The 27,584-nt window shown below is 37.4% G+C and overlaps 1 protein-coding gene across 2 annotated transcripts in view; it reads left to right on the top strand.

The window, feature by feature from the left end:
- rcan2 (regulator of calcineurin 2) overlaps positions 1-27,584 on the top strand; it is a 76,449-nt gene that overhangs the window by 47,691 nt on the left and 1,174 nt on the right. Inside the window, exons 1-3 of one of the 2 annotated variants that reach the window (XM_016470742.1) lie at positions 1,154-1,263; positions 12,311-12,484; positions 13,890-14,061. In XM_016470742.1, the coding sequence (XP_016326228.1) occupies positions 1,177-1,263; positions 12,311-12,484; positions 13,890-14,061 (433 nt within the window). In that variant the 5' untranslated portion in view covers positions 1,154-1,176. Of the gene's footprint in view, positions 1-1,153; positions 1,264-12,310; positions 12,485-13,889; positions 14,062-27,584 lie in introns of those variants that run through there. The other variant, XM_016470741.1, reaches the window with a different exon arrangement.

A 27,584-nucleotide genomic window follows, 5' to 3' on the forward strand; every position in this document is an offset into this window, starting at 1 on the left:
ATATATATATATATATATATATATATATAAACATAATCACAAAAATGAATCAAACTTACAAAACTCTAATATCATTTTTGCTACTGAAATTAAAATCAGATGTTGTTGAAACATTTCTTATGACTCTTATATATTCTCATATTTATCATAGTATTTACAAAACCTAATGGCTGAATAAAAAGCAGATTAAATTAATCACAAGATTAATTACTTTATTGTCTATAATAAAGTACAGAATTACTTTATTGTCTATAAAATTATTACAAAATTACTGTAAATATCTACGTATCCATCCTGGTTAGCTGTATTTTCAATCAAAAATTGAACACCCTGACAAGTCCCCTTCAGCCTGCTGTAATTTACAACTAAACACAAGTGTTTTGTACTACATTTTTTTTATACATTTTGTCATATAAAAATCAATACAGTGTGACGTCAAGCTGGAGAAACAAAAATAGCCACCTATATTTAGAAAACTCCCCTATGAATGCCTTTTTGTTGCATGTTGAATGATGTCACGTAAATGAGTGGGATATTAATAATATATCCGTCTTGCCGGGATCCACAGACCTCATCTTTCTCTCTCTCTCTCTCTCTCTCTCCCTCTCTCTCTCTCTCCATCCTTCTTGTTCTAGAGCTCTCTTTTCCATCCGCTCACTATTGTGTCTATGATGCGACTTTATATTAATCTGCAGTGCTGAGTCACTCTCCTGTCTTCCTTTGCCCTATCAGAGTGATAATGGAATAAACTGCCAAAAATAAAAGGTGTTGAAATAGAAAATATCTTATTGTATTTCTTACACTAGCCACGTATAACAGTTTTTGGACCCAAGAACAGCTACAGGAGACAAAATAAGAGAGAAAAGACTTAGCGTATGAATAAAAAAAACACCCTGGTGTGTGCAAGTGCAAGCGAGCATTCATAAAAAAGAGGCAGTGATGTCACTGCATGGAGTGAGTGAGAGAGAGGAGGAGAGGAGAGGAGGGGTGGCAGCTTTCACGCACACACACACACGTACGTCTGAGAGTTTACAGCAGGCTCTTCAGAGCAGGAAATCAGCACATCCAAACACTCGCACACAGCCTCGCGTGCATTCAGACGCGCTCCTCACACATACTCTGTCAGGGGCCGTCATCCCTTCAATCTGTCATCCCTTCAATCTGAGTGAGCCCAGCATGCCCTCCAGGAGCGTGGACTGTAATATCTCCACCCTCATCGCCTGTGCGGTGGACGTGGAGGTGTTCACCAGTCGGGAGGTCAAGGTAGGGCAGGAAATTCCAACTTGTTTAGGGTATGTACGGCTAAGGGTTGGTGTAACTGATTTTGAGAGATGTTAAGACTGTCACATTGACATCCTTCATTCTGTGGTACAAATAAAAAGGGTTATTATGTTTAGACAATGTTTGTTTGTCAATATACTAGAGTGCCTCATTATGTATATCTACAGAAAAGAAGACAGATTACAGTAGGTTCTCAAACCACTTTTGCACTAAAAGGCTCATCGATTCAAATTTGACCATTTTGTCTTGTCTTTCAAGTGACTGTGTTTGTAAATGCACCTCTTTAAAATGATTTTCTGTCTAATGATTTTGCCTGGTGGTTATTTTGATTGTCTTGCCTCATAGGGTTGTTGTGACAGCTCTTTTCATTCACACCGCACACCATTCATTACAAAAAAATACACTTGATCTCAGTGCATCACGCTTTTGCCCGACTGACCATCATTCTCTGAAGTCTGTGACATGCTCATCTTTCACATCACACACTCTGTCAGACATACAAGGTCATCATTGATTCCACATCCTTTAATTGGATGGGTGTTTGTAATGCTTCATTGCACCCTTTGGAATCAGTTGAATCTGTTTTAATTGAACTACATTATACTGTACTGTAAATATTAGCTTTGGTGTATCTCTCTATCCTGACATCATTTGCTGACAATTTTTATGCATTGTGTCTTCGTTGCACATGGAAGGAATGTCAGTAGCAAAGGAGTTTATTTTTTAAAAGATGACTAGAAGTCCTCCTAAGCGTTATGTATCCAAAAATAGATTGGAATTTTTTTTTGTCTAACATCATGGAAGCATCTACAAAGGAAACTTAAATTGTAATGTTAGGCTACTTTTTTCGAGTGAAACCTATAATTAAGCAGGAAATAATGTAGGATGGGGCTTTATTTCATTTAACTGGATTCTGAAAAGTGAAATGCTTAAGGGATGTTCACACCAAGATTTATGTTGAGTTATGAAATGTTTTTTTTCTTCATATTTTCATTTGAACAAATGGCTGTTAATGCATCTTTTCAGAGGAATATGAATGTAACAGATTTTTTACATAGAGGTATTCTAATCTCTTTTTTTAAAGAGAAATGCGAAGAAAACTGGCCAACCAATGATATTTAGTGCACAGAGCACTTGTTGTTACATAAAACTATGATTTGGTGGAACTTACGAACAGAGCTTTGAAACAATCTATATTGTACGAAGCGCTATAGAAATAAATTATTTTGTTAAATGACAGTGCTCTGTACTCTTGTATTTGGTGTTGTCTCATAAAAAATCTGAATAGCTGTTTGAAAACGTAAATATTGTTTGACTTTTTGACCTTTATTCTCTGTGACAAGTGGGTGTCAGAAAATTGTACAGCACCTTGTGTACCGGAGTAACTGAGGTATTACTGCTTTTCCATAGGCACCACATACTGTCAGAGAGCGAGTTTGCATTTTCATGTTTATTCGCCATTTCCTTTTTGGTCTGATAGACAAATCATTTCATTTGACAAATTCCACACAGAATTTTTATGCGAACGTTCATTGTGTTCGTGTGAACAGACGTTTGCTGTACAGTTGTTGGTAAATAGTGTTTCCCCACCGACACGGCCTTGTTAATGACAGCAGAAAAAAAAGTTTTTTAAAAAATATAATTAATTTTAATTTTGATGAAAACCTTTCTTATTCTGTAGAAAATTTAGTTTTTTTTTCTTTTTTTAATAAATCATACACTGCACTTGCCATACAACTATTCATAGTCCACAAAAAAGTCCATATGAACTATATATTGCAAGTCTACTGAATCTATATGTTGGCTTTGTGTAAGGAACAAACCAGAAATGTGACTTGTAATTTCTGTGTCTATCCCACCTCCACTCCCAGATTAAATAATTGCTTCGAGTACTGTATATTACCCAAAGCTGGCTTTGGAAAACTTTCTGAACATGTATTCATGTTGTCAAGAATATAGACTGATATGGCAGTATTTTCCAGTCTTTTATACTACCTCTTTATCTTTCCCATATGCATCCCTTCTATTCACCATTATAAGATCATGCAGTGTTTCTGGACCCCTGTGTCTGTCTCTTCCTGCCTTATGAGTTTCTTGTGACATGTTTCACATTGCCTACGCTGTGACTGGGCTGAGTTTCAGCTGGGCCATAATGCTGAGTAATAGCAGGAAGAGCAGCGGCTCTTCTGGGCTTTCCACATTTATTTGATCCTCGCTGGGAACACTGCAAGTCAGGAGGTCACATTTATTTTCTCTGGGTACCATGGAGGTGACCTGCTTCCTCTAATAACAGTAAGAACATCTCAGGCACTGTAGCACGACTCCATTTCCTGTCATATCAGTTCACCAAGTAGAAGCATTCTTTCCCTGTTCGCAGTAAGCATTTGATAGTCCTTTACCTGATTGTGCTAGAAGACTCTCAAGATTGTAGTTTCATCTTTACATGATTATAAGGCCTTTCTATTTTATGTTTGAAGATGAAATCATTCTCTTTTTCATATACACATGCACAAATCTGTTCGATGCCTAAGTTTCACCTAGCTAGACCTTTGACACATCATATGTTTGGTCAACGTTACAGCTTATTCTAGCAAGAAACTGCCTATTTTTAAATATAAACAATTTAAAGCATCTAACCACTTACCTTTTTTACATTTTGTTGTGCCGTTTAGGGCGGGATTATCTGAAGCATCTTTTTATCGGAATAAAAATATAAACTAGATTAGTGCCAGACTGTGTTAATTTAGTATTTATATACTATTATAGTAATATTTCTAATTAGCTTTTTTATTTTAGTAAAAAAAGTTATTTAAAAACATTTTAAGTGATTTTATGTGCTATTGTCATTTTCATTATTTTTAAAAAATATTTCTATATAGCTTTAAATCATTATTTCATTTTTATTAATGTTACTACTTATGTTGCTTAGTTCGCAAGGCAACACTTTTTTTTAGTATAAGTGTTTCATCTAATATTTATGTTTTATTTTATTTACCAATTTTTGGGGTTTTTTTTGTTTTGGTTTCAGTTAGCCATGACACTGGTGCCAAATACCACAATAACGCCATGACAGCATTTATTTAAAATCATGGTGCCACAGTGTATGCAAACGAGTGAAAACAGGGAAGATTGCAGACATTGTGTATAGACTGTGATCAGAATTTCAGCCTTGTCCAAAAGTAAGAAATACAAACGATATAGACACTATAGTTACAAAACAAAGCAGAAAATACAGTCTTCATTTAAATTTAGTTTCTTCCTCAAAAATATATGTTGTGTTCACACAGTACCTTGTAAACATGACTTTTAAGTTTCCAAGCAGACTGATAAAAACCTGTGTGCCCTTACTTCAGGAAGTTACATAAAGCCAGCCAATCAGATTAGAGATTGCCAGATCAAACAAAAAATTGGTGCAAAATATGCATCAGAAGGCCAGTGAACAGGTCTGAGACCTCTGTTTGTTTACTTTACCATATTATACAAGTATTCATGAAATAGGCTTGCAGTCCTAAGAGAAGCAATGTGCAGCTTTAAGTTGTACATTTAAAGAGTTATATTTAACCAAGGTCAAAGTTGAGCCCAAAAAAATAAGAGCTCGAGAGGATCTGGCCTGGATCTGTTTAAGATGAATAGTGTCTCTCCATGCAAAGAAAAACTCACCTTTTTCTCCTCACCATCTGATGCTAATTCATCTCCCAGCAAGGAGAGGATCTGGTCTTGATTAAAAGCAGGGGACTGTTAAATTTGACATTCATTTCAGGATTAATGTTAAGGTTAGGCTCAGTTTGCGTTTTCCCCTTTTCCACCCCCTATTAAGAACGTTTTCAAGCCACAGTGTGAACAGTAAACACACGGCTTGGCTGAAAAACAGCTGTAATTGCTTAAATGCCTGCATGCCTACCACACCATCCTCAAAGAAGAGTGGAAAAGCATAGCACCTTGTTTTTTTTCCTTGATGGGAAGGCCAATCATTCCATTCTAATGGAGTCTCCAGCCATATCTGCTGTTTACATTTTAGTATTGTCATCTGACGCAGTTTGTACTTGCGTTGGTTTGTCTTGGCAGGAAAGCAACAACCTATGTGAAGATAAGTGAGGTGTCACTGGGCTAATGTGTGTTATTTTTAGCGTCTCTCTTATTCTTGATGGACTTTTTATCTGTCAAGCAAAAAGCTGGTAACTGAGTGTGTCATTGCGCAGTAATTTCATGCTTTAGTGGGCTGAGATCATACAGCAACCCAGACGTCACCAAAGGCTGTTTATAAACTAACATGGCTGCTTGGCTGCTTCCAAAACAAATGAGTTTTCCCTCTCTTTTTAATGTAATTCACCCTGATTGGTCCTTTAATACTCCATTCGCACCTAAAATGGACATGTTCTTGAGAAGGTCAGGTAAAATTGTTTCACTGACATACTTTGTGATTTTTATCCCATCCGATTCAAGCATGTCTGTTTTTGTCGCACAACTTCTGTTAAAACCTACAGTGCGTAGCAATGTGTTTTTTTTGGCTACCTTATGAATTGCGTTTTGTGATTGCGATATACTATACGTCTAATTTATTTTGACCTTCATAAAATACCATAACTAAAGGCTTTCACCTTCATTGCGTATTTCACAGCTTTCCTAAAAAATTAGTTGTTGGTATAAACTAAAATCAATCCTAAATGCTGTGATGTCATATAGATTCGGAACGAAATAAGTGTGCGTAAATGATGATAGATTGTTTATATTTCAGTGAACTATTCTGTCAAAGCTTGTTTATTACAGTAAATGTAAAAATATGGAATATGAGCATGCATGCATCATTAAACAAATTTAAAAAACTTCTCAAAATGGTGCTTTTGTCAGAGCAGACACATCGAAAACAAGGCTGTGATGGATAGAAGTACAGTCGTTCAACATATTATACTACTATGTGCCTGGGATGGTGCAGAGCCTTGTTTTTAGTTTGAATTGAGTTAAATATGGTATCTACTGTGACTAAGGTCAAGGGGATGCTTTCATTTTGGTCCACAAATCACAAAATGTAATGTTTTTAGAACATTAAGTTAGCAAAAATAATATTAATGTTAATCGACATTGTGTATGTACTGTAGTCTGAGCTTCATAGCGATCATGACTTTCTGTTACAACATTATTCTCATGACATTTATACCAGCAAGTACCAGATGGTATCAATGTTCATTTCCACCACTTTAAATGAGGCCCCTTAAAGCCAACTGCTGTTGCTGTTTTTAAATTATGTGTTTCAAAGTGGTGGTAAATGAAGAGCAGACCTGTCAATTTGCTAATGTCCAATTTTCTAGTCTCCACACACACACACACACACACACATACATATATATATACATGTGTGTGTGTGTGTGTGTGTGTGTGATTAATCTACTGTGAATGGAAAAAAATACTATGCATCAAAGTCCTGGTGTTTTTTTAGGAAAATTTTAAATATATCATTCCACAGATCCTTTTATGATTAGATCAAGTCATATTTTTAGAAAGCCAGTGGCAAAATATTCCACTGCACATAACCCTTCATCCTCCTCCCTTCATTTTGGTGTCCATATTTGTAAAGGAATGTGATTTATTTCCATTACAAATACTTAGCTTTGAAATGTCCGCTGAGGGCTCTCAAAAATGAACATAACACTATGTAACCCATGGCAATAAAGTACAATAATACTTCAGCTATATTTACCTCCATCGCCTTGTTTAAAATATTAAGTTTGTTTTCTTATTAATTTGCATATTAGGCCTCATATACTCAAGGTAGAAAGTGATGCCCATAACCTCAGTGTTTCCATTAGAGTTTATTTTCAAACACATTCCAAGGACGTGATTCAGATATTTTGATTCAATATATTTTTGGTGTTTGCTAATGCAAATGTCTCTATTATTATTGCTTACTATGGTGATTTGATCAAACCCCTAAGTGTAAGTGTTACACTTCGGCTTGCAACTCATGCTAAGTTTGTGTTTATGCTAAGAACAAGAATGATATTTCATATTGTGCAACATGTTTTAACTTTTCTAAGCAGTCAGTGTTTTTAAATTATAAGAACCAGAATATCATAGACAAGCTCCGTTGACTAAGCCAATAAGAAACCACCAATAACCTCACTTAGCAAGCACTCAGAGCATCTTTTCAACCATATGAAATGTGATTAAAAACCTTATAACAACACCCTGACATCCACATCCAACATGGCAGTGGACAGCATGGGCAAACACCACCCATAAAAACGTTGAAATTTAGTTCAAAGTGGTGTTGTGTTAGAGGATATTTGTAGAAATAAACCTGGTCTGAATTGACCGTTCACAAAGACCCGCCCTCCTAAGTTACTGTTGCTATCCCTGACAAACAATGCCGCTCTCACACTACACTCATGTTCTCACGCAGTGAAAAATACATTGCAGACCAAAGAGAAAACTGACAAGGCATCGACAGATAAGACAGAGCTTTTTATCATTTTTAAAGAAATTCAAACAGTAAATACCATTTTGTGGCTCTTTAATGTGTCGTGACAGATCACTGTATTGCCTCAGTTCAAATACGTGAACTGACCGTCTTTTCATATTTACATAATGCACGAAATCAACATGAATAAACATCAGAAAGTATTTTATTTCAACCGCGGAACACACCATTTTTCAAGTGTAAGTCCACCGAAGTTAATCTACTCTCCTGTCTGATTTGCGGTTAAGGCGCGCATTTACATATTTTCCGAGCCAACAATATAACTTGAAACCTATGAAAATGGTTTAAAAAAGCACATGGCGCCATAGTTTAATAATTTTAGAGTGTCACAGTGACCGTCTTTTTGCAGTAAAGGACCTGTCATAGTTTAATGAGTGGGAAGATGACATGAAGCGACGCGAGGTTAGCTGCATTGAAAACAGATGAGCACACATGTGCATATACAGCTCCCGATCGGGGCGAAGTTCACGGGATTTTGTCCACAGAATGATAAGAGCACGTTTAACATATTATTTTATTATTTCACACTCAATATTTTAACTTAAGTGCTGCAAGCCATGCATACAGCGATGGACACGACAGATTTTCTGGTATGCAAAACAAGTACTTTAAAGGAATTCCTTAGCTTATTGCCGTTACTGTGGCAGCCAACAACAGCACAGCTTAACCCTCCACACGTTTTTGTATTTAGTTATATTGAAAAAGTTTCAATTCAATTCATCTTTTTAACCCGTTTTAACATGGATTTCTATGGAGACCGGCCGTAGCTGTCGGGCAAGATGGCAGATAGCAGTGGCGGCACATAATATCCGCGTTCTGATTAGTCAGATCGCCTGTCATTCAAGCTCCCTGCTAACGGTCAATTGTGAACAAACCTGAATGTCCTTTACAGCAGCGGTTCTCAAACCTGTCCTGGAGGACCCCTAGCCCTGCACATTTTGTATGTCTCCCTTATCTAACACACCTGATTCAACTCATCAGCTCGTTAGTAGAGACTGCAAGACATGAATTGGGTGTGTCTGATAAGGGAGACATACAAAATATGCAGGGCTAGGGGTCCTCCAGGACAGGTTTGAGAACCCCTGCTTTACAGTACACTGTGCCACTGAAAATTCAGCTTGTATGTGCAAAGCCATTTCTCACAACAAAAATTGGGAAATGTCTGACTGCCTTTTGCTAAAAAGACCAGCATGATGCTGGATGACCAAGGGAGGCTAATTAAGCTAGTTAAGATGCCTGATAGGGACACCAGCATCCAAAACTCGACATATGCTGGTGACCAGCAGTGCTGTGACGGTAGAAAATGATCTCATTTCAAGGTGCAGTGGATCAGACGAATGTGCTTTGATCTGCATTTCACACGCCATCAAGTTCTTGTTCTATAATTAGCTCTGGACGCACTTGACATCTTGTAAAACTTCAGGCAAGTGCTGAGTCAGAAACCTGGAGGATAGAAAATGTGCACATATGCACCGCAACTCTCTCATGGACTCATCTGTTGTCACCTGTCATTGCTGAGTCATTCAGAACGAGCCCAGCTGTCAGTGCACGTCCTGACACACGTTGGACGCGACATATCCACAGCTGCCATCTCTAGGGATGCTCACTCTTGGCTCAGAGATGAAGGAATATGCTGGAGGTTTCTCACAGATTGTGACAGGATACAAGGTGTATGGCGAATTGACGCTGTGGAAGAAAACTGCCTCAGCTATCCATCTGTCTCTGCAGGAGATTACCAGTGAGCAGCTCTAATCTTTCATCTTCCCCGTCTCTGGACATTTTTATCGAGCACATTCACTATTTCCTGATGCTAAAAGTGACAACTTTAGATTCTGTGTATTGTGAAGCACTGAGCAAAATCTCTGGTGACTGACAGTGAAGAGTAATTTATAGAAGATGTTTTTATCAAAAGCAAGAAATTGTACACTTATCAGAAGATGCTTCCCTTAAGGCAGCAGTCTTGAACTCAAGTTAGGGTTGCACTGGGACTAGTTGCAAAGCTACAACAAATGCAAGTGCTTTTACAACCGTACATTTTAACTACACAGTTATACAGCTGGTGCTTGTAAATCAGGCAGCTATCAGGCCCATTAAGAGACCAGCAACATCATGATCTGGCTTTGATGTAATGGTCAGGGATTATTTAAATTCATACCAGTTAATACACTACTGTTCAAAAGTTTGAAGTTCGTAAGAGCCTTGCTCACCAAGGTTGCATTATTTAATCATAAATGCAGTAAAAGCAGTACTCTTGTAGCATGCATTTGTCAGTCTTAATATGGAATTGCATTCGAGTTTTATGAAAATAAAAATAGGTATAATGAGCTGCATGGAAGAAAAAAAATTATTTGCAGGCTGGATTTTAAGTATAAACTATTCACACTTCTGGGGTCAACTTACTATTTGCTGGCAGTTTGAGATCCTTGACTAATAGGGCAACCTTTGAAGACTCAATATGGTATTCAACTTTCTGGTTACAATCCTTAACTTCCACAGTTTATGTGACAGTGATTTCATAATCTCTACCTGAACTTGATTTCTGATACAAACAAAGCACGTCTCTTAGACAAAACATAATTTTAAATATCTACCTTCCTGTGTTACGTGTTTCATATTTTAAATTATTGTTTGTCGTCATATTGAAGTGTTTCACCAGCGGTTGGCTAGAATTTAAGGGCATACTTGAGGGTTTCATGTTGAATACCTATTTTTGGTGTACACATTGGCCTCACTTCCAAGTGCTTAAGTGCTATGCCTTTAAAAGGCAAAGCAAACCTAACACTGAGACGTTAGCCGTTTTAACAGGTCTCTGAAAATAATGCAATTAAATACCTCACTAAGTTGAACAATCAAATCAGGAATGTGATAGCCTACGCACATTTGATGTTGTTTTTTTTGGAAAATACTAATCAGTCTAAGGTGTTTCTATTCCAGCAATCCTGTTTCAGATGCTACTCTGAAAGAGAGTTTCATAACAGTGTGCTTTTACTTATTTAATAAGCTATTTAAACAGCTTTCGTTAAAGTACTTTTTCCTATCCCAGTTAAAGTCATTTATTAAGATTTAAGGGGTTTATGAAACCTGTTTTAAAACACAAACTTGTTATTTATTTATTTAGGTATTTATTTATTTGCAATTTTGCTGCTAGTGTCAGAAATGACCTCACCTCTAAGGTTACAAATTAAGTCTTCAGAGGTCTTCTAAAGCACTTAAAATTAATAAGAAGCCATTATATCGCTACAAAAACAATAAGCATCATGTTTTAAAGAGATAGTCCACCCAAAAAGGAAAATTTTGTCATCACTTACCCTCATTTTGTGAGTGTTCTTCATTTTGAAGAACATTTTTCAAAATATCTTTTGTTCTATATAAAGCAAGAAAGAAATGCAGGTTTGAGTAAACATGAAGGGTGAGTAAATTTACATTCACGTATTTGGCAGACACATTTATCCAAAGTGAATCATATTGCATTCAATGTAGTGCTGGGCAGTATGACCAAAAATTTATATCACGGTATTTTTCAAAATTATACCGGTTTCATGGTACATGACGGTATTGGGTTTTTTTCATGCATGACCGGGTGTTAACCATATTTTCTACTGATTGAGAGAGGAAATACTGCAGTATATTGACTTAGAATGCCCTATTTTACTGTCATGATGAGTGAATATTGTCAAAAAATACCACACTAAATAGTGACTAAACACGACCCCTTTTAATACATGTTCCCTTTCAAACAGTGTCGCGTTCCGAACGTTGTTTAAGTGACATAGCCTATACCGGTATTGCGGTATTTTCAAAATTCATATCATAACAAAAATAAACACCGGTATTCGGTATGAACCGGTATACCACCCAGCACTAATTCAATGTATGCATTTTATCAGTTCTAGCTTTCCCTAGGAATCAAAACCATGACCTGGTCATGCTAGTGCCATGCTCTACTGTTTGAATAAAAAATTTAATTATGACAGAATTTTCATTTGGGGTGAACAATCCTTTTAAGTCTGCAAGGTGAAGGTTAGAATGCAGGTAAATACATGTGATTTGGGAAAGTCCTCTCTTTAACAGATGAGGCTGAGAGTGCTAAGGGTTACCAAGACCCAGCAGGACCGATTACTGAATTGAGAGACAAGCTGCAGATATAATTGCTTTCATCAGTTCCTCTCCTGCACAGGAAATGAATATTAAGTGTCATAACAGACTCAGCCAATCTGTCTCTCCAAAACGATCCAGTTCTGGCTGAGCTGATTGGATGATCTGTGAGGCGTTCCTAGTCCAAAGACTGCCATGTCCCATAAAGTAATACAATGACGTTCATCCTGTCAGCGATATGCTGACATTATTCGCAATCGTTCTCTCACGGCCCTGATAAGATTGATATTGGTGGAACAGGTCTTGCTTGTTTCTGGCACAGTAAAAAAAACATTCCTGCTCGACTTTCTTTGTCCTCTGTGAAGACATATGAATTATTCATGCTTTGACATTTGCCAGTGGACAGAATTGAAATATTTATCCCTTATTAATTTACCTTGTTTATTTTTTGTCTTTCAGGAAATGTTCGAAGCGCTCTTCCTCGCGTACAATGAGGGTGTGACGTTCCAGCAGTTTAAGAGCTTCCGACGTGTACGAATCAATTTCAGTAACCCCAAAGCGGCAGCCAGCGCTAGAATAGAGCTGCACGAGACACCTTTCAGAGGAAAGAAACTTAAACTCTATTTTGCCCAGGTGAGAAGTGGCTTCAGTTGCCCAAAATTTCTAGAATCTCTGTATTTCTAAGGATACATTTAGGGTACATGTACATAAAGTACATTTAGGAGTGACATGTAGACAACAGGTTAAGATACAAACTATGCATTCGTCGAGTAATATGGTGCTTTTGCCTGATTAGATCTGAATCAGAGTTGATTAAAAAAAAGTATACAGTGCTGCTCTAAGTGTGCAATTTCTCTGCACCAAATGGAATCACGAATTACTAGAAAAGACAAAAACTTTTATAGTGCCATGCTTAAAGATTAAAAAAAAAATTGATAGAACGAACTATAGAACGATACTGAGACATTAGGGAGTCTGTTCTTTATGTACATTTGATCATACATCATGTGTATCGTAATCCTTCTGTAAATCATGTCAGGGTCTCTAACCCTTCTCAGTGAGCAGGAAATGAACTCATATTCAGGATGAGACAACTCCAGTAGGGCAGAATCCACTGGCTAGAGCAGACAGCTCTGAAATAGATGCATTCTGATAGCTGGTATTAGCCGCTTGCCAGAGTAACTGCCCAAATCAGGCTGACATGGTTGTTGCAAAATGAGGGTACAAAAGAAGGACATCTTGAATATATGAGTGCAGTGTATTGCGGGGTTATTTGCCATTCAGAACTGAGCTGAGAAACAGAATATAGAACTGCAATTTAAAGGATGTAGAATTAAAATAAATTGAAATTCAAAGGCATTCATGTAACTAATTTTTACAAAGCCTTTTCTGAAAGTAAAATAAAAAAAAAAAAGCTTTGAAGTTTAAAGATTTATAGGCTTTATGGATAGACAGAATGATAGAACGACAGAACGACAGAACGATAGATACAGACAGACAGACAGACAGACAGATAGATAGATAGATAGATAGAATGTTTGAACAATACATGCTTGAACGTCTGAATAAATAAGCTTTCCATTGATGTATGATTTGTTAGGATAGGGCAATATTTGGCCGAGATACAACTATTTGAAATTCTGGAATCTGAGGGTGCAAAAAAATATTGTGGCATGGTATATGAAAATATTGAGAAAATCACCTTTAAAGTTGTTCTAATTAAGTCCTTAGCAATGCATATTACTAATCAAAAATTAAGTTTTGATATATTTACGTAGGAAATTTACAAAATATCTTCATGGAACATGATCTTTACTTAATATCCTAATGATTTTTGTCATAAAAGAAAATGTGATAATTTTGACCCATACAATGTATTGTTGGCTATTGCTACAAATAGCTATACCTGTGCTACTTATGACTGGTTTTGTGGTCCAGGGTCACATTTGCTAATGACTACTTGAGAAACATCTGGATTGATCCCAGCATCAAAGTCAGGTCTTTGTTTGACTGGACTAACATACTCTCTGGCTCTTAGGTGCAGAATCCAGCATCCGAAGGAGACAATTTGCACCTGGCTCCTCCCCAGCCTTCCAAACAGTTCCTCATCTCTCCTCCTGGCTCACCTCCAGTTGGCTGGCAACAGATTGACGAGGCCACACCAGTTATTAACTACGACCTGCTATATGCAGTTGCCAAACTTGGCCCAGGTCAGTTACAACTCACCAGTCTTTTCTCTCAAACTTTGCCTTTTGGCACCATTATCCTGGTCCATCATGCACTGGTATGAACGGTCATACCCACACCTGAACTCTGAAGTTCAGGCTTGCGTGCTGGGACGTCACGTAGCGTGTGCTACAAATCCTTATCCTCTCAAATCAAGCACATCCATTACTCACTTGGTTAGCCATTGTCTTGAATTATCTTCTTTGCTGCACTGCAGGTGATTACGTCCACCATCCTGCTCCTAATCAATGCGCGCTCTTCTTCGGCTGACCTTCAGGGGTGTGTATGTGTGTGTGGGCGACTCCCACTGTGCCCTGATGAGCAGTTATTGTAGTCAGTGCTTCTGGAGCTGTAATGTGTTTTGATTAAAGCGGCCGTGTAGAAGCTTCTGTTTATCTGGGTGTTTGACAGGGCAGACGGGGGGCTATGTTTGGTATGGACCACACACACTTTCATACAGTGGGCCTGTGAGTGCCCTGGCCCTCATGGGAACAGCTCAGCCATCTTGGAGCAAATAAGCACATTACAAAGCACCGTTGGGTGACCTTTTCAGTGATTCTGGGTATCTCCAGTTCCCAATTAACAGTTTTTTTGTTTTTTGTTATGTATTAAATTACAGATGATGACAGTTCTTCCATAATATTATGTAACTCTGCAGTTAGGTTAGCCATAAATCATCTTTGTCCTTGTCTTTCCATTGTCCACCGCTATTGTACCCTTACGGAACAAAAACACATTGTGGTGGTACTATGATAGCAGATGATAATTTTATGATATAACCATCATGGTGTTGTCCAATAAGCCAATTAATACAGGAGACATTTTACAAAAAGCTTCTCAATGTTAACATTAAATAATTAATAGGTAATATGAACTAACAAATATTTTTAAAGGATTTATCAATCCTACTAAATGTTAATTTCTACACATTTCAAGTTGTATAAATTAATTCATCTTTTGCACATGCTACACTGTAAAAGTGACTTCTTAATGAGTTTATTAGAATTAATTAATGAGAATTCATGTTTTTCCAGCAAAAATATTGAAGAAAAAAAATTTGAAGCAAAAACAGAATGTTCTGACTTTAGCAGAAATCAAAACTACAAAAGAAATTATAACTGTTTTAAACACTTTTGACCTGATTCGGCATGTGCATGGACCCACACACAGTCGTGGACACACTCTAGAGGTCTACTCATCTGTAGAGGTCTAAACATTTCATCCATTGTTAAGGATGTAGCACTATCTGATTACTTCTCTATTTTCTTTGATATATTGATCTCTGCTACCACTGAATCTAGATCTGTCTCTGTCAGAAAGAGATGCATTAACGAGAACACTAGTGTGCTATTTATGAAGGCTATATCTTTAACACCAAGCATTTCTGCAGACTCCGTTGATCTTCTCCTTGATTCCTTTAACTCAAAGGTTAAGAATGTTATTGATGATACTGCTCCTGTAAAAGTCAGTAAGAAGATTGGCAGACAAAAATCACCTTGGAGAAAATCAACAGCAGTACAGAGTATGAAAAGGCAATGCAGAAAAGCTGAGCGGATGTGGCATAAGACGAAACCTGAAATTCACTATAGCATCTATAAAAACAGCCTTCATGCTTTCAATGTGGAACTAGCCACAGCTAAACAGACCTTCTTCTCAAACCTTATAAACAGTAGCTTAAACAACACTCGCACTTTTTTTTGCTACTGTTGAGAGACTGACAAACCCCTCAAGTCAGATTCCCAGTGAAATGCTCTCCAACAGCAAATGCAATGAGTTTGCTTCCTTCTTTTCTAAGAAGATCAATAATATCAGAAAGGTGATTGGCACATCCTCAAGTTATGCAGAGGTCAGATTTGACCGCAATTTCAAAAATAAGTTACTATGTCTGTTTTTGAAGCAATTGATGGCAAAATTTTGGAAGAAATAATACAGCACCTTAAATCGTCAACCTGCTATCTTGACACACTTCCCACATCTTTTTTCAAAAGTGTGCTTAACTGTTTAGAAGCAGATCTCTTAGAAGTGGTGAACGCCTCACTTCTTTCTGGGACATTTCCTCCCTGAAAACTGCAGTTGTTAAGCTCCTTCTGAAAAAGATCTTGATAACACCATATTGAGCAACTATAGACCAATATCAAATCTTCCTTTTATAGGCAAGATTATTGAAAAGGTAGTTTTTAATAAGCTGAACAACTACTTAAACTCAAATGGATACCTGGACAATTTTCAATCTGGTTTCCGACCGCATCACAGCACAGAGACAGCGCTCATTAAGATAATAAATGATATTCGCTTTAATTCTGATTCTGGCAAAATATCAGTGCTAGTACTACTAGATCTTAGTGCTACGTTTGACACAATCGATCATAACATACTTCTAGAGAGACTGGAAGACTGGGTCTGGCTTTGTGGGATGGTACTCAAATGGTTCAGGTCATACTTAGAAGGGAGAGGTTATTATATGAGTATAGGAGAGCAAGTCTAAGTGGACGTCCATGACATGCGGAGTCCCACAAGGCTCAATTCTTGCACCGCTCTTGTTTAGCCTGTATATGCTCCCACTAAGTCAAATAATGAGAAAGAACCAAACTGCCTATCACAGCTATGCTGATGATAACCAGATTTACCTAGCCTCATCGCCAAATGACTACAGCCCCATTGACTCCCTCTGCCAATGCATTGATGAAATTAATAGTTGGATGTGCCAGAACTTTCTTCAGTTAAACAAGAAGAAAACTGAAGTTTTGGAAACAAAGATGAAGTTCTCAAGGTTAATGCATACCTTGACTGTAGGGGGTCAAACAACTAAAAATCAAGTCAAGAATCTTGGTGTGATTCTGGAGACAGACCTTAGTTTCAGTAGTCATGTCAAAGCAATAACTAAATCAGCATACTATCATCTAAAAAACATCCAGTCAAGACTTGGAGAAACTTTTTCATGCCTTTATCACCAGCAGTGTGGACTATTGTAATGGTCTCCTCACCGGCCTTCCCAAGTAGACTATTAGACAGCTGCTGCTCATCCAGAATGCTGCTGCCAGGATTCTGAGTAGAACCAGAAAATCTGAGCATATCACCAGTCCTCAGGTCCTTACACTGGCTTCCAGTTATATTTAGGATTGATTTTAAAGTACTTTTACTCGTTTATAAATCACTCAATGGCCTAGGACCTAAATACATTGCAGATATACTCACTGAATATAAACCTAACAGACTACTCAGATCATTAGGATCGAGTCAGTTAGAAATACCAAGGGTTACACTACGCATCAATTTCTCTTCCCTTTGTGCTTTGCAGTTTTTAACACGAAGCGCGTACAATGTGCGCATCCGGTGTGCAGACTGTGACGCCAGGTTGCTTCAGGCTTCAAGCGTATCATTCTGCACCCCGGATGCGCACATTGTAAGCGCTTCGTGCTCATAGACTGTATAAAAACAGTTCGTGCTGCACTGTATTTGTTTTGTCCTATCGTATCTATCATATGTTGTTGCCTTATTAAAAAATATGCTATACGTTTAAAAGATATGTATTTTAATTTTATAGTATATACTTATATATAAATACACTCATGTTTTTAATGAATGGATTTTATAATAATACAAATAGCAATGTGTAACATTTTACCATATTTAGTGCAACACTTTTATTTGTTCCCCACAAAATATAGTTTTTTTCACTAAATGTTTGGATTTTTTAAATTATTGTGCACGGATTTTTCTAGAATAACTTTTGCTGCCGAATTATCCACTAACCTAGTTTGATACATTTTGTCATAGATTATAAATATACATAGGCCTATATTTTTTCAGATTTATTGTTTATTTTATTTTTCTTTATAATGAAGTAATCTGTATCTAGTAGATTGTGAAAGAATGATTATCATTTCCACACACAGAGATATATAAATTCTATATTTATTTAAATGAGGGAAAAAAACTTCACTGGTATCGGATCGGTATCGGCCAATACTGAACCCTAGGTATCGGAATCGGTATCGGAGGCGAAAAAGGCAGATCGGAGCATCCCTAATTCTTTTATGATTATTTTACTTCCTTTTATGTAAAGCACTTTGAATTACCATTGTGTATTTCTATCGATTTTCAACCGGCTCGGCGTGCATTGTTACATCCCTAGCTAAGATGGAAGAGGCCAGAGAGAGTTTTCCACAGACTTGCTCTTAAAATATCAGTCATGTATAATGCATCAGCACAGCCAGATCTGCCATCATTGACTCTTGCCTCATGAATATCATTCTTCTCCGTCAAAGCTGTATCAACAGGCCCATGCCAGTGACCTTGTATAAACAACGCAGACTGAATTTCTGCTCTCTGCCGATTTCCAATAATACTTGACAATCCCAGCCATCAGCTCAGAATTGCTCTGAATCCATCAGCCTTTATCTGCGGGACTGTTTTTTTTCCAAATTCAAGCCAAACACATTGTGATTGTCAGTTACTTTCACAGCTGGTTTAGACTAAACAATCTATCTGAGAAACTTTTTTACCCATAAGAGTGCCATGCGGTTTCTCGTAATGCATCTAAATTTGTCTGTATTATATCACTCAGCCTGATCCATCTGCTGCCCTGGCAAACGCATCATCGTCTTGTGTTCCCATCTAAACAGCTGCTCGGCACATTCGGCCCATCTTGCCTCATTTTGCAATTGAGCAGCTTTAGAGCATGTTGAGCATGCGAGTATATGACAGTACTTAGCCACAGGGAAACCAGGCCTAAAAGCTCCGGTTGGCAGTGCATCACTTATGGAACCAGGTCAATATTGAATGTCACCCTCTATTTGTTTGGTCTATTTTTAGCTGACAGTGTAAAAGGCGTTTGGGGATTATGGAGTAGGAACATTTGAATTATGCAACAGGGCTTGGCATTATGGACTCTCAGCCATCAAACCCCCAAGGGATTAATTTCAAAATCCTGTGAAAACATCCTGCTGAATTCTAAATCTCTCTCTGTCTGGCTCTCTCTAACGAAGTATGAAGAAACGTAACTCTGATAGTTTAACCTATATTATTTATGTAATGGAGTTAAGTGATGTGTAAACAAATTAGACATAGCTTATCAGAGTGTTACAACGCTTACTCTGTTGTTCAGACAAATACTTTACATAGTTAAAAGCTTTTACAGCTGTGATAATATGAGTCATTGTGAGATGCAAGGCTAACATGCAGATGGCACAACCAGATCTAGGACAATGAGATGATAACTCATTGTATTAAGTCCAGGTCACATATCACCTGGACCAATACAGCTAATTTGTCCTTAAGAAATTCCCAGGTTCACCACAACTTAAAACATAAGAAAAAAAATCACTTTTACTTGTCCCTTAGTAAAACGATAACAAAAACACTTATTGCACTGACAATGGGAGTCCAGATAGTTGCAAATTTGCACCAAAAATACAATTATGTATTGTTGTCAAGCATATGAATGAATTTAAATTAAAAATGTACTTTTAATTTAAAATAAGTTTAATTTTGTACTTTAATTATTAATAAATAGTTTTGAATGATTTAATAAATATTTTATACATGAATTCAAACATAAATCAAAATATGAATGAATTTAATTATTATTATTTAAATCAATTCATATGTATGACAACACTGATAGCACCTCAAGAACATGCAGAGCCTCAAGCCAACAAAAGACAAGGAAAATATATGTGGTAAAATAATTTATATTTACATATTTATATCTGAATGAATGTCAGTGAAGAAAGATGACCTCTGCAGAAACTAAATGTTCATGCTAACCAGCAAAACCTAAAATGCTTGCTTGATTTAGCTCACCATTCCACAACATGCTTGATGGAAAAAACTTGCATATCATGCTGTTTTACATCACAGTGACACATACAACACTTACTACTACACATAGCAGCAGTGCTAGATTTGTATCAAGTGGCCATATCCCCTCAATGGCTGCTGGGAGGTTGTGTAAGAGAGCCATTCAGAGTTGCATAATCCCAGAGCGGGACAATGAAGCCGCTTCACTTCTCTTGTGGTTTCACAGCCTGTTCTGAGGTCAGTCAACCAGGAGTGTTTACACATGTTCAGGGTGAAATGAGAAGCCACAGACTGGCACTAGAAAGAATGGATTTCAATTTGTTTATTTGTTAATCTCTGTTTATTACATAGTGCTGATAAAATGCTTGTGTTTGTGATGAATTCTGTGCTAATGGAAACAACCTCTTTCATTTGCTGGGTAGGAATGGATTTTTAGGACATTACATGACACAATACCAGTGCTACTGCTAAAAAATGTTAAGAAATTCAAATCTGTTGACTTTTTGACTAATAACTACACTAAACAACATTCACTTGTCACATTAGATTCGGTCATATTTGCAAACTGAAATCAACATCAAAAATAAATTGTCTGAGGATAAAACGTCACATTGAGTTTGCTTATGTATGCTTGCATAAAATCAATCTGAACTGAATTACAGGACGGGAGATCACACTCCAGAGATCAAGCTGGCATCTTGAGACACATTTAACAATTAATCCTCTGCTTTAAGTCCTTAAACTACTAAATTTAGTGTCAATTAAGTGTGAATTTAGAGATCACTGCATTATTGTTATTGATTACCACTTAATTGCCTGACAGAGGAATCTAAATGAAGAAAGAGAAGCACTGAACCGAGTTAAACAAGGCTTTATGTCGCTACAGTAGACACAGTGGGAAAGTACAGATGTATGTTATAACATTTTGTTCTAAAATGGAGAGGAAGCTTAATTTCAACCTGATGACCTAAAACGTATCTTTCATTAAATAACATAAAAAACAACTAGGAATTAACATAATTTAGTTACATGTTTGCTGAAACATATAAATACAAGAAAAATGTCACACAGGGACTTCCTTGAACATTTTTGAATTTCAGAATTATGAACATTTCAAATTTAGTGAAGTTTAAATCAGAGATGCAAGATAAAGCATGCTTGCCAAATGAATCAATCTTTAGCAAATTAAATAATCAAATAAAAGACATGAAAAACATTGTTGCCAACAAAATCATCTCAATATGAATATTCAATATATTGCCCAGCCCTAATTTCAGTATTCATTTTACATACCTGTCCAGTTGACTGAGACCAAGTGAATGTATAAGAGTTGTGAAACAAGACCTATTTTGCCGCTTCAGTGAATTGCAGCCTAAATTAATCTGAGATGTGCTTTGTGCTCTGACGTTTCATTGCCTTAAACTTTCAGTTTTGACCTTGTCTGCCCATGATGAGCTTCAGTCACAAAAGCCAGCGCATGTTAATAGCAATTGAAGGCAATTAGAGAACAGAGGAGACAGTACAAACTAGTGAGCAATCAACAGCACTCAAGTGGAACCATGTGGCAAGCTAAACAAACAGCCCATTCAGCCCAGGCACCTCGACTGCGTTAGACTGCTGTCGGATGGCAATAATGATTGTGATTGTTGTGGAAGGAAGCTTTTTTCCATTGTTAAGCGTGTGTTTCCATACACACGTTTGTGTCGGAGAGGCTGCATTTGTTGTTCCCTGCTCTGTTTACAAGGCGCATACCTAGCCGCTTCACCCTGAGAAAGCAAAAGCACTTAATGAAATATTCCCGCTGCATCTGTGGACGCTTAGGTAACAGACCTGGAGCCAAGCATGTGTGGTGTGCATGGCCCAGAGAGGGTTCTTATAGCTACACAAAGCACAAGAACTATGGGTGGGAACACCTGTGAACCTGATCTGATACATTAAGAGAGCTTACACTTTATACTTGTGCTTATTTCAGAGCTCAAACTATGTGCTATATGTCTCTTTTTTGCATAAATGTGTTGAAAACTATGTTAAGCACAATAGTTTCTTCAAAAAAAGGGGTCAGGTGCCCCACTGTCACCTAAAAATACTTGACCCCAAAAGTATGTTTTAGTTCTGATGTACATTTTTGAGATAATCACCTGTGCCGTAAATGCCATGTGACTGGTTACTCTGGAAGCACATGAAAATTATGTCAGGAAAACACTGATTGCACGATGACAGATGGCTCTTTGAGAACACAAACAGTTCCAAACCCTTCACTACAGACTACCCTGAGCTAAAAGGTAGCAGAAATTAATTAAAAAATATTAATTTTATACTTTTAAGAACACTACAAATATAATAATAATAATATATAAAAATAATAAAAGCAGTAATCATTTTTTAAAAATTACATAAAATAATGCATTAAGAATGACAATCTAACAATGAAGATCACACTTCTGGCAGCATTAATTGTGGTTTTATTACACTACTGTTCAAAGGCCTTTCCACACTGAGCGCGATGTGAAAAAGCGAGGCGAATCGCCGACGAACAGTGTTTTCACACCGAACGCAAAACGATTGTTCGCCTTCTGCTAATTCACGCCTGCACGCTAGGTGGCGCCGACCAACAATGCATTTTTCCTCAGATATGTATCTCGTAAATGGATTTAACATTGTCCGCTGCTCAATATACAGCATTAAATTAAGATAAAGTTTGGTTATACACCAGAAACACAAACTATCTATAATGCTTACAAGAATAGGCTGCATCCTAAAATATAATTAGAAGTACAATTAGCATCAAGCTACACTTGAAAATGTATGTAATTATTAATGTATTTGCTTACCCACTTTAAACCATCATTGAGTGCTTGTAATAACTTGTGATCTATAGTTGATTTTGATTAATAAGCAGACCCATGCACTCCTTGTATGTTTAATAATGCTACACTGCTATTATTTGTCATAAACATCCTTTATTGCTATAAAAATACCATGAGCTGCATACAAAACACATACAGAAAATATATATTCATAATCATAAGTCTATTTGCTTTCATATTTCATGTGTAGAAAAAGAGTTAACGTGCTCTGACTCTCGGGCATTCTCTAACACTCGTGCAAAGTGGAAGAAAACGGACGGTGCTCTACTGTGATTACAAAATTCAGTGGACAATTAATAGAAAAGCTATTCTGTATAAAGAACATGTGAGAATAAATCTGTTCTCAAATACCAACGATAACAAGAACTCAGCCTCCACTCTCTTCTCTTATCCGGGATACTCTTCTTCGATGTTTGTTTACACTGGTTTTCGAAAAAGCGCCACCACTCTTACCCTTTTGTGCAACAGCATCTGCTCCGGTCACGTGATCCTTGCTAAAATCTTATTGGACGGGCCGTGATTTCGCTTTGCGAAACTGAAAAGATTCGTCGGACTAGTTAAAAAAAAAAAACATTTGCATTTTTGGTGCGCGAATGTTCGCGGTCTATGTGGAAGCATCCATAGAAATCTATTGTTTTATTCCAGCGCGTCATCGTGTCCGATATTCGTTTCACTTTTTCACGCTCAGTGTGGAAAGGCCTTAAAAGTTTGGGGTCAGCAAGTTTTTTTTAAAGAAATTATTACTTTTATTCAGAAAGGCTGCATTGATTTGATCAAAAGTGACAGCAATGTGATAAGATTTCCATGTCAAATAAAGGCTTTTCTTTAAAGGAGACATATTATGCCCCTTTTTACAATATGTAATATAAGTCTCTGGTGTCTCCAGAATGTGTCTGTGAAGTTTCAGCTCAAAATACCCCACAGATCATTTATAATATCATTTTGAAAATGCCTATTTTGAGTGGAAGCAAAAACACGCTGTTTTTCGGGCCTGTCTCTTTAAATGCAAATGAGCTGCTGCTCCCCGCCCCCTTTTCCAGAATAGAGCTCGCACTGAAATCATGCGTTTTAAACCATATTAGTTTAAACTTCTGATATAAGGTTTTCTGAGTGCACACGTACAGAAAGCGGCTGTCACAGCAGAGTACTAATCGAAGTTCTCATTCACACACAAGTTTACATTAAAAACACACAAGCTACAAAAACAGTCGGTTATGTCTGTGAAGGTAAACAGCCTGGAAATAAATCGCATGTTTATTTTAGATCTGTGTGGCAGCAGCAATATACAATAAATAAATCAATATATCCACTGCTCTCTTGTCTCCTCTGAGGCTGAGACTCTAAATATTGTTCTGTGCTCATCTGTGCAGCCAAAGACAGAACAGTTAGCATATTTTGCTAAAACTTTCACCATGGCATTAGAACTGGTACACCGTTGTTGTTTGCGAAATCAAATGACGGTGCCATGGGTATCAACTTACAGATCAAAGGGCGGTAATATTATAATGAGATCCCTTTGCCAGGTCACCAAGGGAGCGAAATCTGACGCGCTCGTTTTCTCAGACGCTTGCAGAAAAAGGCTTACCAAAACAAAGTAACTGGGTTAATCTTTTTCACGTTTCCTTGGTTGCTAGATGCACCAGGGACCTGATTATAGCATATAAATAGAACGAGCCGTTTTAGGGGGGCGTGGCAGAGTCTTAACTTTGATAAAGAATATCTCTTTGGTTTTGAGACTTTAGTCTTTGCAACTTCAGGGATCTTATCTATGCACAATCAGCTTGTAACACTCCAAAGAGAAAGGAAAACTTGAAATCGCATCATATGACCCCTTTAAAACCTGGAAAAGTCAGATTTTCATATGTCACCTTTAAACTTTCTGTTCATCAAAAAAAAAGAAAAAAATGCATCACATTTTCCACAAAAATATTAAGCAGCACAAGTTTTCAAGTTTTCTTCAAGTTTTCACAGGAATGAAAAAGTTATTTCAAATGGATAATTTACAATATAACAGTTTTACAGTATTTTTCATCAAATAAATGGAAAAGAGATTTCCGACTCCATTTTCAAATATGTTCACTGTTAATTCATGTTTGTTCATAATCATTAAATTAAATGGTGCAAATCAATTATAATATGTAGAAAGTAACATTAAAGGGGACATCAGATGCCCATTTTCTTCAAGTCGGTATGATTTTTTTAGGGTCTTCGTGAAAAATCTATAACATACTTTAGTTAAAATTTCTCAATGGTAGTGTAAAACAACACCCTTTTTACCCTGTCAAAAACAGCTCTGTTCACAGCGACCCGTTTCAGTGCATGTCCCTTTAAATGCTAATGACCTCTGCTCACCCCGCCCCTCTCTTCCGTGAGGTGACAAGCTGTTCTCATGAGACTGTAAACTTTAGCCGCGGAACTTGCTAACTAGCACATTATTAGGAAAGGCATTTTGCAAAGATTCATAAAAAAAACTTATACTCACTTCTTCTGTAGGTGAATCACGAATGCATTCCCTTCAAAAACAAAAGTGATCCACTGGGTCTTCACTGGGCTCAGATGTCAGGAGTAAATAACGACTGCTAATTATTTCATCCAACAACAAAACACCTCAATCGCTTTGGAGACATTCTTCGAAACAATGGCGGACTGTTCACAGCTCACTCAGGGCGGGTCTGTGCTAAAATGCCAGTGTCAATCAACAATCGTGGGAGGGGCCTGCCAAAACAACATCACTCTGCCAAGAATCTGTGAACGGCTTGATCTGAGAAAAAGGTTATGATTTATGGGGATGTTAAATAAACCACTGGATGGATTTTTATAATTATAGGGTGGTTGTGTACACACACTGCCAATACACATTTATGTCCCCTTTAATAAATGCTGACTAAAAACTATTGTTCATGTTAGCAATTGCAACTAGTATTAATTCTTTATGGATAAATAAGTTACAAATGTGTGCCTTTGAGGGTACTGCCTCTGTGAATAGCTAAAGGTAAAAGTTTTGCACAATTTTGCAGTGCTCTTTAAAATGAGTGGAAATCCAGCCTCTCTGTAAGGTTATAGTGCCACTACAGAGGTTTGAAACATGCATAATGTCAACGGATCAAAGTACTGTACAGCATAGCTCCTCACTTTTTACTATTTATTTGAGGGTATTTTCAATCACGGTGGCAGATGGCTGACACCAAATACACAGCAATTTGCGTGAGTCATTATCCATTCACTGGCTGTTATTCAGTCTGCAGCTGTGCTTATCAGATTGGATCTGTTCCCTTGTACGCTCCAGCTTGTATGGCATTCTTACCATAAAGGGTTAACTTTTTTTCAATCAGAAGAGGGGGTTTATTTTTGGGACGGTTGCTAAGGAATGCAGAAATTGTCATTTGTGTTTTTGGAGAGGAGGACTTTAAAAGGATGAAGGGAAGTGAAGTGTTTTGCCCCTCTTTCGAAAGAATGCTCTAAAAATACCCCACATATTTTCCCTGTGCCGGCCCACTGAACCTACACTAACCGGACGAAATCCATCTGGCCTTTCACTCGCTCAGCACCCCTCTCCTTCTCAGCTGGTGGGTCTTCAGTGGTGCATGGTTGTCATGCACACACGCATGGCTCTGGATGAGCAGCGCCTATGAATTGGAGGAGAGCTGGAGAGATGTGCTCTGCATGCCAATGAGATCACTGCTGTTTTAATAAAGACTGGCTTTTGCTGCTTTATTAAGGCGGGCTTAGGGCTGGACGATATGCCCAAAATGTATATCACGATATATTTCTTAATTTCGGTCGATACGATATAATTCCGATATCGATATGAACACTATTTATCAGAAATAGAATTTGCCAAGTCTATGAAATCTACAAATTATATAAATATATATATATAAAAAAATAAAAAAAACATATATATATATATATATATATATATATATATATTAGGGCTGGACGTTGATATTGAATTATTGTCCAGCCCTAGGCGGGCTATGTAACATTACCACATACACTCCACAACCTTGTGTTTTTATCCTCTCGTGAGGTTTCTTATGGTCTAGGAAGACTTTAAGGTTTCATAATGAGCTTGATTGCTCGCACTTTCTCTCTTCGGCTGTCTGACCCTTGACGTCAGTATGCAGCATTGACGTCATGCCCAGGTTTCAGAGAGAGGCTGAGCCCTCAGGAGGCTATGCAGGAGAAGAGGAGTACATTTGTAGGAACACAGCTGAGGAATTGTTTGAACGAGTGCGTTTTGCATTAATAAAACATAAGATGATAACTGATAGAGGAATTAGGTCAAAACAGTGAGAAGATAAAAAGTTTGGATGTGCGTGTTTGCTTGTGTGAGAAAATATGAATGCATAGGATAAAAACACAAGGAAAAAATGGGACTAGGCCAGCGAAAAGAAATACAGCATACGCCAGAGACTTCCAGAAAAAAAAAATAAGATAAGAGGGTCTTTAAAGTGTGCTGCATCCTCTGGGTGACCACAATGCACTGCACACTCATGCGGCACAGTGGTAAACTTTGATTCCGCTTCCTGCTCTGTTCCATCCTGCAAACATTCAGTGTATTCGTCCAGCGCATTTCAAATATTTACTGTCTTCCGGTCCTCGTGCAACAGGGATGAAGAGATGTAGAAAAGCAGCTTATCTCTTGTGAATGTGTGCAGTTCTAGTTTTAATTACCTGAAGTGTGGAAACCCCTCCAGACCACTCTGATTGACAGGCTCTGTGGATTTCTAGGTTTCCATTCTGGTAGTGTTATAGGGATTTTCAGCACTGGATATAGAGCACCGTTCCCTAATGGATTCTGTGTATAAGTTTAATGCTTGTAATGCTATGGATCA

The sequence above is a fragment of the Sinocyclocheilus anshuiensis genome, unplaced genomic scaffold (genome assembly GCF_001515605.1).
Source record: "Sinocyclocheilus anshuiensis isolate Anshui unplaced genomic scaffold, SAMN03320099.WGS_v1.1 scaffold2322, whole genome shotgun sequence".
In the NCBI taxonomy this organism is placed as follows: Eukaryota; Metazoa; Chordata; class Actinopteri; order Cypriniformes; family Cyprinidae; genus Sinocyclocheilus; species Sinocyclocheilus anshuiensis.